Here is a 12,829-nt window from a genome sequence, read left to right on the forward strand (position 1 = left end):
GTGAGACGAGACCATGCATACAATAATAATTAAAAAAAAAAAAAGGGTAAATTACACATCACCCCCTAGTTTTCAAACGAAACTCAAATCACCCCTGGTTTTTGAAAATATCCAAATCACCCCCTATATTAGACCCCAATATAACAAATTAGTCCCTATCGTTAGTTTTTATGTTGTTAATTTAAATTCCTAAACTACCCTTGAAGATGAAGGAGGGTAATATTGTAAATTTAATTCTAATGTTTTAGTACAAGGGTAAAATAGTCCTTTCACACCAATAACTGACATCACACTAACACCGTTACTGTAGAGGGGGATGGATGAGTATTTTCAAAAACCAGGGGGTGATTTGAGTTTCGTTTGAAAATCAGGAGATGATGTGTAATTTACCCATAAAAAAAAAAGAACCTATGATATAAGATAACAAAAACAAAAAATCATATAAACTAAGGAGAGACCTTAACATATCAAATTAAGAATTGAAGAGACCCATATGCACGAAAACTCCTCATGGTTATTTGAAGGAAAGATAAACATAAGCATACAATAGACATGAAATACATACAAAGCATAGGCAATACCATGCATGAGAAGAAGAAAATAGTGAATATATGGATGACATCTCCTTAAAGTGAAATACAAAACAAAAGGTGTCCAAAGTGGATGTGTGCAACTTCTACCTAGGGAGATAAAATCTTACAACAATGTAGGTGTGTGCAACCACTACCTCTGGAGGTAGGATTACACACACCATGTCCATGTTTTGTAGAAAAAGAGAATATACAGGAAATGAAAGAAAATATAATAAAAGAATAGATGTTTACCTTCTTGAAGAACATAGAACAAGAAGGGTTGGAGGCTGCTCTTGACTTAGAAGAGAAGTCTAATCTTGGAATATAACACCCACTAATTAGGGTTTCTTCCACTTTCTCTCTTCTCAACTCAACTTTGGTCTCAACACTTAGATCAACCAAAGAAAAATTAAGGACCTCAACCCAACATGGGAAGATTTGTATTCATAGATTAGGAGAGGAGTACACAATCCTAAACACGTTTAAGGATCAAAAGACCCATCTAAATCATCCTTGGTGCACAATATGCCAATACACTTGGCCAATCACATATTTCCAAGTCAATTACCACGTCTAAGGAGGCTTCTTGGGGGCTAAAGAATGGGACTTAACTCCTCTTAGGTTCCCTGCCTGGTCTGGTCAGGTTCGTAGGTTCCTCTCATATGGGACCGGAAATGACGACCTCACCCCCTGCCCGAACACACTACCCGGGTGGGGTGAGGTTGTCATTTTTGCCCTCCCTATGAGAGGAACCTACTAACCTGACCGGGCAGGGAACCTGAGAGGAGAAAAATTCTAAAGAATGTCTATAAATGAATTCCAAGCTTCCAAATTAATCTCAAAAATATGGTATCCACACTATTTTGTAAACCCCAATATTCAATAGTGAAATGCGTCAGTTTGAAGCCTGTCTAGAGTTGGTCCGAAAACGTTCAAATGCCCATATCTGAGGTTCCATAGGTCCAATTGTATGACTCAAAAGCCATTGACCTAAGTTAAGCATGTCTTTCCTCACCACTTCATGCATGTAAAGTGCCCATCCTAATTATATTGGAAGGAGCTAGATTAACATAAAAAACATAATAAGTTGAATGGGAAAAAACATAATAAGCTGAATGGGTGTAATACAAAACTATACTGCTAATGATAAAACTCTTAATCTGAATCTAGCTATAGTAACTAAAATAAATGATATTCTTTTATTCTCTTAATATTGATCACTAGTTAAGGAGAATGCATGCCTTGTAGAAGAATGAGATGTATACCATAACCCATATTGATTTACGTACTGAGAAAGGCTAATCTTTAAAACAAAAAAATAGAAAAACTAATCTTTTCATTTTTTTATTGGAAAATCAAATATATAAAAAAGAAGAAACATAACATATACAAGACAGAAAGGACCTCTTAAGACATCTGTTGGACAGGCCCAAAACAGATCGAATTGAGGCCTTTAACAAGGAGTGAGACCCCTCAAACCCGAGGGGAGCCTCACAAGCTAGAGAAGCAAACAACCAAAAGAATCCACAAAAACAAGACAAGAGGGAACATATCTAGAGGAAGATATTCCTAGGGGATTAAGGAAGGCTAATCTTTATTCTGATATTATTATTTTTTTTTAATTTTTTTTACCTTGGAGACACGTGGGCCCTCAAGGGGTTCTTCATCCCAGTGGTGGACTCATCCTTCTCTGACAAGTCAACATCATTTCCTCCATCAATTGCCGTCCATTTGTAACTCCAGACCAAATTGGCTACAAAATACTCAAGATGCAGCATACCAACACCAAGCCCAGGGCAAATCCTCCTCCCTGCACCAAATGGAATCATCTTAAGCTCCTTACTGCCAGTTAAATCAACAACTTCCCCTTCACCACCTTCATTCTCAGCCATGAACCTTTCTGGCTTAAAAACCATTGGATCCTTCCAAACTTTTGGGTCCCTACCCATCTCAGCCACCATGAAATTCATCACAGAATTCTTAGGGATTACATGACCTTCCAATACAATTTCTTCCTTAACAGAATGTGGAAAAACAAAGTGGCTAGGTGTGTGCAATCTCAGCCCTTCCAACGCTACCGCCTTTAAATATGGTAATTTTGGCAAATCCTCTTCTCTAATCATCTCTTTCGATGATCCAGAGCTGTTGTTCTTAACAACAACTCCTTTGATTTCATTATAAAGCTTTTCTTGAATCTTCTGATCCTTCACCAAGTGTGCCATGATCCACTCCACCACAGTCGTCACCGATTCAGTCCCTGCGCCTAGGAACTCAGAGACATGAGTCACTATTTCTTCGTCGGTGACCTTCCTTCCTCCGTCCATTGTGATTTCAAGATCGAACAGTGAATCAACGTAGGAGGTAATGTATCCATCTGGGTTCTCTTGTTTAATCTTCTCCCTTCGTTCTCGACGAGATTTTATCGAAGGAAGTAAAGCAGATTCTTGATTGCTACGGATTTCAAGTAGTTGGTTCCAAGTTCTTCTAAAAAGGTATTTCCCAACTGTAGGGAACACACTGAAGAGATTGATTCTGATGAAATTAGCAACTACAGTTCCTTCTACTTCTTCGATTTTTCTGATCGTCTTCTCATCAAGTTTTTCGCCGAAACACATGAAAAGAAGTAAGCAGAACATGGCGTATCGAAAGTGATACATCACTGGCACGAACTCACCTGACTCAATTTGTTTGTTGAGTCCATCTTTTATTATTTCCATGGCCCAAGTACGGCCTTCGCGAAATGATTTATACCGGGAAGAGGTGAGGATTTCGGTTGTGAGATTACGACGAAAGAGACTCCAACGAGGACCAGAGGAGGAGCCAATATCATAGTGGTTCTTGAGGATGCAACCAAGGGTGACAGGTCCAGGGCGATGAGCAAGGGCTGCACCATTTTGGATTAGGGCTTGATGAGCTAAAGAGTGACTTGAAACGAAGAAGGAAGGGGAAGAGAAAACGTAGATAGTAACAATACTTCCATACTTGTGGTGAAGGTCACGGAAGAATGACCCAACACCTGATGACAAGTATTTGCTGACCAAAAGAGTGTGGCCAAATATGGGGAGTGAAGGAGGGCCTGGTGGGAGATTGATTTTGCTGTGAGAGAGTTGATCGATGAAGAATTTTAGGGTTACACAGAGACAAAGGGAGAGGAGAAGAATGAGCAGCCACACTTCCATTATAGGCTAAGGGAAGTTTCAATTAGAACGTATAGATAGTGGTGAGAAGAAAGAAATTAAGTACTTGTAGCTTCTCCAAAAGCAATGGAAATGAAGCAATAAGTGGAGTTGGGTGGAAGACAAATGGGAGTGCTTAGGGTTTTATATAGTGTTTGGAGATCCACCCCTTTGTATTATACTATGATATTATTATTTTTTTTTTTTTTTGGGTGCAAGAAACCCTAACCCCAGCCGCCTCAACAAGGGAGAAAGGGAATTTATTCATTTTTTTTTTTTTTTTTTGGATAGAAATTCATAGTTAACATGTATAAGATATGGATGGAGTATGAATTACTCTTTTTTTTGGGTAAAAGTTTTAAACAAATTGTTTTTTTTTTTTGGAAAAATTACACTGCCATCTCCTAAGGTTTGTACTAAATACAGAGTGACCTCTGAATGCTCACTTCGTTAGTTAGGTGTTACAGTGATGGTTAAGTTTGTCCTCAAATGACTAATATAACCCTTTTAGGGTATAAGCTTACCATTTTGCCCATAGGCCCTAACTTCACACCCCCTCTTCTCAGATTTTTCTCCTCTCACTCTGCCCTCTCTTTCTCTCTCTCTGCCTAAGCAGAAGAAGGGTAATAACAGTCGCCTCCCTCGATAAAAATCTCACAGGAACCATTCCTCCCACCATAAAAAATCTCAAGCACCTCACCACGATCCGCCAAGGTAAACGGCAAAGGGAGATTTGCCTTACCCAAACCAGTCCTCCGATAGACGCATCTATTGCTTTCGTTTTTTGCTCGCAGTTACTCTCCATTTTTCTCCACAAAAAAAAGAAAAAAGGAATTTTAACTAACAATCTCAGTCTTCATTTTGATTTCCAATAAAACAAATTCTCCAGAATTAGAGATCTCTCCCAGATGAAACACAGCCTATATAGTATATGAAAAAAAATCCCCTCAAAAAAATAAAGTTTATGATAAAAAGATAGAGATTCAAAACCCAGCAGAAGAAAAAACAAACATTTAATAAAAAAAACACTAGAATGAGATTGGGTCTCTTGCGGACTGAAAACCGAAACAGTAAATAGTGGATAGGGTTTTGTTTTGTGAGGACAAGATCCAGGAAGATTTCATTCCTTAAACGGTTCTCTGAATCAACTCATAAGCTCATTATTTCCCCTTTTTTTCTCTTTCTTTTTTTTCTTTTTTTTTTTTTTTTTGGGCTTTTGCCTCTTATGTTTTGCTTGACTGTGATTTTCGGAGTTTTAAAAATGAGGTAGAGAGATGAACACCATCAGGTTATCAGGTTGGATTGCTCCAAGACCTCACCGATGAGGATGTACTTGAAGACAATGATGAACTAGCTCGGACTCTAGTCGATTCCTTGATTGAAAACAATGCTCTTCAATTGCTGGTTCAGAATCTTGGGAGGTTGAATGAGAATGACCCAGATGAGATGACTGCGATTTATAACACTCTTGCTACTATCGAGAACATGATTGAAGGTGAGAGGACCAAGTTGTTGCAGTGGCTATTGGTTAAAGACTGCATTTGCTGCTTTGATGAAGCGTCATTATCTCTGCAACGAACATGGGAAGAGGAACAAGGGAAGAGGGAATGTGAAGTTTGGGATGTCCTACGGGTAAAATGGTAAACTCACACCGTGAAAGGGGTATATTAGTCATTTGTCCATTACCATCACACCTAATTAACGGAATGGGAATTCAAGGGGTGCAACTGTATAATTTAAAAACACAAAGAGTCTATATTTAGTATAAACCTCAGGAGTTGGCAGTGTAATTTTTTTTTTATTTTTTTTTTTGGAGTATATCACATATGGATGGAGTATGAATTATATTATTCATTTTAAAGAAATTGTGGCACAAACCCGACTGAGTTAGGGTTGGGTAGATTTTTGAGAGGTGCCATATTAAATATTTCAATATTTATTATTACAATTTTCACGTTAAACAAATTTTTTCTTTTGATTTATTATTATTTTTAGGGAAATTCAATTAGCTTGAACAAGAAAGAAATGAAGTGCAGTTTCTATAAAAATAATGACAATGACAAGATAAATGGAATTTGGGTAAAAGACAAATTGGATATTTTTTTTTTGTTGCTAAAAGGTTTGTATTTTTTTTTTTTGGGCAAAGACTAACAGGTTGTATTTTTTTTTGGACAAGAAGAAATGAAGTTCAGTTTATAGAATTAATGACTTTTTCTTTTTGTAAGAAGAAAAAATTTATGAAGGATAAGGTGAGAAACTCATTGCCGGGCATTACATAGATCACGTAACCACGGATCGGAAACAGGCACACCATCGTACACGTCATCAATAGGGCCCTCCTTGCAAGGTGTAGAGAGCTCATTTTATATTTTCTCCCGGAGGTTTTCCGTGACGATGATGAGTACACCATCATACACGTCATCGAGAGAGAGAGAGAGAGAGAGAGAGAGAGAGAGAGAGAGGGGGTGAGGAGAGAAGGAGCCGAGAGAGTGAAAGGAAGAGAGAAAAAGAAGGAAATAAAGAAGGAAATAAAGATGAGAGAAAATAGGAGAGGGAGAGATAAACAAGGAGAGAGAGAGAAAGGGTTCAGCCAAGGAAGCCGGCACCAACCCCCCCCCCCCCTCCCTCCCTCCCTCCCTCCCTCCCTCCCTTGTGCGTCTTGAAGCCACTTAGGCTGCTGATGGGGCTTTTGTCCACTGTTTAAAACAGAAAAAAAAGAGAAGAAAATAGAAGGTGAAAAAGAATAGGAAATTAGAGGTTGAAGAAGATACATGATTTTTGGGGTCTAGCATAGATCCTATGGGTTTGGGCCTATATCTTTGTGGGTTTTCATAATGGGCGTAATTTAAAACCCTGCTGGACCTATACTCTGTTTTAAGCCCACACTTGTATCATGCTAATAGATTAACTTATATTGAAATTTTATTACAAGGCTTCAATTGGTCATAAAATATTTCTGTGATGCAAGCCATTTTATGTTTTAAATGTCACTGATTTGGGCTTCTAAATGGCTCTAAACTGATAAGATGGACCTAACATTGAATGGGTGTTTGATACACCTATACCTTTGGCTGGACTTTATGTGCCCTATTGGAGCCTTTTCCGGGCCTTACTTCTTAGTCAGATTTTGATAAAAGGTGGGATTTTCCCTGAGTCGCCTATAGTAAGGAGCATTGAGGACCTTTCCCTTTCATAACTCTCTCCATTCATTAGCCTACCTTCGGTTCCTTAAGGCGCTCTTCTCTTATTCATATGAGTTGTATATACCTTGGGTTGGACTTTATGTTTTCAGCCACTGTTTTGGGCCTATTTAATTGTTTACACTATTAATACCTTAGGCATAAGTAAAATAATATTAAATTAAACTTACTGTTAGAAAATTTAATGAAAGAACTTAAGATTTGATTAAATTTAATGAATCAAGTAGAAGGAAAGATAATTCGATTAACGACTATATGGACATTAAAATGGATAAATCTATGTAGCGATACACAAACAAGATAAAGCGGCTGTTTTAAAGAAACAAAATCATGAACACAGAATAGGCTATTATAGCCCAACGTAAAAGGAAATAAAAGTTTAAAGAAAGGACTGGTTTATTGGTTCTCCTATGGGCTAACAAGACAAGTAATATAATGGAAGAAAAAAAACAGAGGAAAGAGATAAAAAACATAATTTTATAAAGAATGAATAATGTACAGACTCAAACAATTAAATAATTACACAAGGACTTGGAACCTAAAGAACTTAATTGAAGGATCATGAACAATAAAAGAATTTACAAGCTGGAATGAAACCCTAAACTAAAAGCATACGTGGCTGGAAATTCAAGGACACATGCATGAGGGTCTTCTTCCAGTTTCTTTCAGGCACAAATTGTATTGTGAGTGTAAATATTGTTTACTTTATGATTTTCTTAAGATATTACTCAACATGTTACTAACTCTTTATCTCTAATTGAATACCATGAGCTGATCGATTATTGATGGATCTCATATTATCATTTGTAACGGAAATTATATTAAGGAAATAGATGAACTAGAATGAACTTCAAGTATTGCTTATGACAAATCTTTTGTTGCTATTTCTATGGTTTTGGTTATACAGGGAGGACACAAGAAGCAAAGGCTCGAACCATTCCTGAGGGACTTCAATGAGCAAGAGAATTAAGGGCCGAAATCGTCGACATATGGACTGATTGTCAAAGCATGGTTGATTGGTTGATGCATAATGATGAGATTTGGCCTTGGACATTTTCATAGTTTTTTGGGACATTAAATGTGTTGTTAAAATGTTTACTAAAGTATTTGAATTAAAACAAGATAGGGATTGAATAGCCTTGGCGAATTGCTTAGCGTAAAGGCCTAGATCAAAAAAACTTAGGTTACGCTCTCAGCGGATAATGTGTACTCTTTCCTTTCTTGGTATTATTGAAGTTTTCTTACTGAAAAAAATACCAAATAAATTTGACCCTATAACCCAAAAAAATTTATCGGCATGTTGAAATGATTCTAGAACAAGATGTATAAATAGAAACCCTTTTCCCTAAAAGGTATGGATTAGGCAAGATAGATTTTACATACATTTACTTGGGGGATTCTCGACAGGGGATCCTAGGGGTTTCAAAGTTGCACCTACACTGGTAGGCCCAATCTGAACCAACTGATTGAAGCCCAAGGCCAAAACGTATCGAGCTCAAACACCGGCCAATTAAAAATCAGGCAATCCCCGTGCAAGGTAGTGGCTCGATGGTCATCCGGCCGAATACTATGACCAATCGACCAATACTCAGACCGTTTATAGTCCAGTTTTATGATAGACTTATGATTTTGAAAGTCGTCCTTGGCGCGTTGGTCAAGTGCTCACTTGTTGAACGCTTGATCATGGGTTCAAGTTCTGGAAACAGCCTCTTTGGAAACAGGGGTAAGGCTGCGTACATTTGACAAATCCAGATCCTCTATTGCCGAGCCGCCCGGCAAGACCGTGCTGCCCAAACATGGTGCTGCACGCAATAACCGTCTTACCCCCACTCAGGCAAGGCGTTTGGGCAGGGGTAAGGCGGACATTGAGCACAACACCGCTAAACCTGCAATGTTAGAGGGCCATCTTTGATACCAAGTAGCAGGAGGTTATATCCGCAGCTCCTTCAAGTTAAATTGGTTTTAGCCTTAATTATTTGTATGTGACATGGGGAGACTTATATGTACAATATGTTCCTTATTCACATCCTTTTTCATAGATCAGAATTTGTCAAAAACAACTCTAGGAATTGCACCAAGATGAAGGCCACCATCGATATGGAGTGTGAGCATGATTGTCAAAGCATGGTTGATTGGTTGATGCATAATGATGAGATTTGCCCTTGGACATTTTCACAGTTTTTTGGGACATTAAATGTGTTGTTAAACCGTTTACTAAACTATTGAAGTTTTCTCACTGGAAAAAATACCAAAAAATCTGACCCTATAACCCAAAACAATTTATCGGCATGTTGAAATGATTCTAGAACAAGATGTACATATAGAAACCCTTTTCCCTAAAAGGTATGAATTAGACAAGATACATTTTACATACATTTACTTGGGGGATTCTCGACAGGGGATCCTAGGGGTTTCAAAAGTTGCACCCACACTGGTAGGCCCGATCTAAACCACCTGGTTGAAGCCTAAGACCAAAACGTATCCGGCTCAAACACCGGCCAAATAATAATCAGGCAATCCCCGTGCAAGGTAGTGGCTCGATGGTCATCCAGCCTAATACTGTGACCAATCAACCAATACTTAGACCGTTTATAGCCCAATTAACCCAATCAAGCCTATTTAACCCACTATAACTATGGTTAAACATGGTAGACATATACCAAAAAAAAAACATATGATAGACTTATGGTTTCGAAGGTTGTGCTTGGCGTGTTGGTCAAGTGTTCATTGGTTGAACGCTTGGTCACAGGTTCAAGTCTTGGAAATAACCTCTCTGGAAACAGGGGTAAAGCTGCATACATTTGACGCTCCCCAGACCCTGCTAAACCTGCGATGTTAGAGGGCCATCTTTGAAACCAAGTAGTAGGAGGTTATATCCGCAGCTCCTTCAGGTTAAATTGTTTTTTTTTTTTTTTTTTTTTTTTTTTGATGAAAACAAGTAAATAAACATACTATTAAACAGCAAAAGGTACAGATGTTAAGAATACAAACATTCAAGTTAAATTGGTTTTAGCCTCATTTATATGTGACATGGGGAGACTTATATGTACAATATGTTCCTCATTCACAACACTTAGACTTATATGTACAATATGTTCCTTATTCACAATACTTTTTCATAGATTAGAATTTGTCAAAAATAACTCTAGGAATTGCACCAAGATGAAGGCCACCATCGATGTGGAGTGTAAGCATGGTTTTGTATGTTACTTGTTTCGTTTCGTCTGCAAATCTGAACCGAAAGAAACGAAGAAGCACCATCGCAACTATCTTCATCTGTCGATAAGCAAATTCCTTCCCCAAACAAATTCGAGGACCGGCCTGTAAATCAAAGAAAGAAATGAATATGTTAAATTAACTTCATGAAGTGTGATCAAGCTAAGTAGAATTTGGGAAGGGATTTGAATTCATGTATCATGATGGATTGATTCTTTGAGAGCATTGTTACTAACATGAAATGAAACAAATTTGAATGGTGATTCAGGCTGGAAAACTCCATTGTTGAGCCATCTCTCTGGTCGAAATTCCTCGGCATCCTCTCCCCATATGTAATTCATCCTGCCCATGGCATAAGCCATATAGTACACACCATCTCCTTTCTTCACTCTGAAACCATCAGGGAGAACATCATCTGTTTCTGCACACCTCCCATCCTGTCATTTTTGCCCAATTAGTAGACCATTAAATCAATTTCAATTCATTAACTCTCAGAGATTAGCAATTAACTTACAGTGGGGACAGCAGGGTATAGCCTCAAAGTCTCTGTTAGGGCTGCATGGAGATAATGCATCTTCTCTAATGCTGCATCAGTTAAACACTCTACGAAATCATCGATTTTAGTTTCGTTCTCCTTACAATTGATGACTTCTCTTACTTCTTCTGCAACTTTTTCTTGTATCAGAGGGTGCTTGCAGAGAAGGTAGAAAAACCAGGAGAGTGTGCCTGCAGTAGTATCTTTGCCCGCGATCATGAAATTCAGAATTATGTCCTTGAGATACTGATTGGTCATCCTCTCTGGATCTTTCTTGCTCTCCATTTGAAACCTTGAAAGTATGTCCTCCTTGTCATTCTTGAATTCAATAAACAACATTCAAACATTCAATAAAAGGGAAGAACAAGAAGAACAAAAGGAAGAGTAATACTCAAGATTAACAGTAATTGATATCCACTCACATAGTTTTGTTGCTCAAAAGTTTGTTTCCTCTTGTTGCTGATGACTCCAAACACAAAATCATCCATGAACTTTATGTTCTTCTTAAGAGTGCCTTCAGATCCCAAACTAAGAATCCTCCTCAGTTTCCAAAAGGGATCGACAAAGCGCCAGCATATAAATCGATTTGAATCATCGAAAGCCTTGATGAATGCTCTCCCCTCTTCTGTTGAACCCTCCAAGCAATTCAAGTCCACCCCAAACCCAATTTTGAATATGGAATCCAGAGAACATCTCATTAACAAGTCCTAAACCCAAAAAAAAAAGGAAAAAAAGATTTACTTCAATCAAATTTTTCCATTCAATGAATTGAGAAAAATGAATTTTTGGGATACTCACTTGGATATCAAATGTCTGATTCTTAACTCCAAAACCCAAAATGGTTTCAGCCAATTTGGCAGATTTTGTTCTGAACACAGCACAGCTGAAATCCCTGAGGTTTCTGGTAGAGAACTCGAAACTCGCAATCTTCCTCTGTTGACGCCATTTATCACCATTAGTATTAAAGATACCATGACCAAATAGATCTTCTAAGATTTCATAGTTTTGGGATCCCTTGCTGTATTTATCAAAGTTGGTTTTGAGTATGTGTTCGACATTTCGAGGGTCTGTTGTGAAGATCTCACTGTTGGATGGACTGAGGAGACGAAAGGTTTTGTACTTGCGGGCAACATCAGTGTAGTGATCATAGACTCTGTTGAAACAGAGTAGAGAGTGGAAGACAGTGCCCATTACAGGAGGATACTGAGGGTGCTTCAGTGATTTACCCATGAAGATTCTTAGTAGCAGAACACAGAAGCATATGAGAACAAAGCAGAATGAAGCCATTGCAGCACTCACTGTTGCAGATAATAACTCCATCTCTGCAAGTAACTGATAATGGAAAATTTCAGAAATGATAGGGAGCAAGGGAGAAATTCATGGCATCAGCAAAACATATCTTTTGAATCATGGATTAGAGTTGAGCCTTAAAGCCACAAGATGAAGAAAAGAAAATCCACTCCACTCTCAAGGCACTGACTAATTGTTTTTAAAAGATAGAAAATAAGATCTGCAAAATAAAGAATTCAAATTTTAATCAATAATCCCCTGATCACTATAATGTACCGAATACAATATATATTTCTAATACCAAAATCATACCAATCGGTATGGTTTTGGTACGGTATGTATTTGGTTTTGAAAACAGTTTTTATTAGATGAGAATGCTCTAATCTATTGTATAAGGAATCGTGAGTTTCAGCCTTAAAAGCAATTGCTATGCCACCGCTGCCGACTAAAGCAACCGGTGTCGAGAACGATGGTGATCAACATATGTTTCTTCAGTTTCACTATTTCCACGTGGCTCATCCCATCAATTGGTTTTGGCACATAATGCTCATTACGCGCTTGAAACAGTTACACACTTGAATTCCAATCAAACTATGCAAGCAGCCAGTTGTTATTTCTCTGAAGATTCCCCAACTCCTCACACTCATGGTAACATAAATATTCAATGGCTGTTAGCAAAAACGCGTTTAAAACTCCGTTTTAAACACGTTCCCGTTTTTTTGGTTTTTTTTAAGACCTTGGACTTAACTGACCATATCTCTCTCTCCCGAACTCTGATTGGCTTGATTCTTTCACCGACGTAAAGATGACTCGGAGGGCTACATTTTTCTTGATATCATC

At 38.0% G+C, this 12,829-nt stretch overlaps 1 protein-coding gene across 1 annotated transcript; it reads right to left on the reverse strand.

The window, feature by feature from the left end:
- Positions 1–10,029: 10,029 nt before the first annotated feature.
- LOC122644186 (cytochrome P450 704C1-like) lies at positions 10,030–12,070 on the reverse strand. The gene is made up of 5 exons (XM_043837799.1): positions 11,498–12,070; positions 11,122–11,406; positions 10,679–11,017; positions 10,401–10,601; positions 10,030–10,269 (listed from the first exon to the last, which is right to left on the reverse strand). Exons 1-5 carry the CDS (start codon positions 12,017–12,019, stop codon positions 10,072–10,074), a joined length of 1,545 nt encoding a protein of 514 aa, XP_043693734.1. The 5' UTR covers positions 12,020–12,070; the 3' UTR covers positions 10,030–10,071.
- Positions 12,071–12,829: the final 759 nt, after the last annotated feature.

Source organism: Telopea speciosissima, chromosome 10 (genome assembly GCF_018873765.1).
Source record: "Telopea speciosissima isolate NSW1024214 ecotype Mountain lineage chromosome 10, Tspe_v1, whole genome shotgun sequence".
Lineage (NCBI taxonomy): Eukaryota > Viridiplantae > Streptophyta > Magnoliopsida > Proteales > Proteaceae > Telopea > Telopea speciosissima.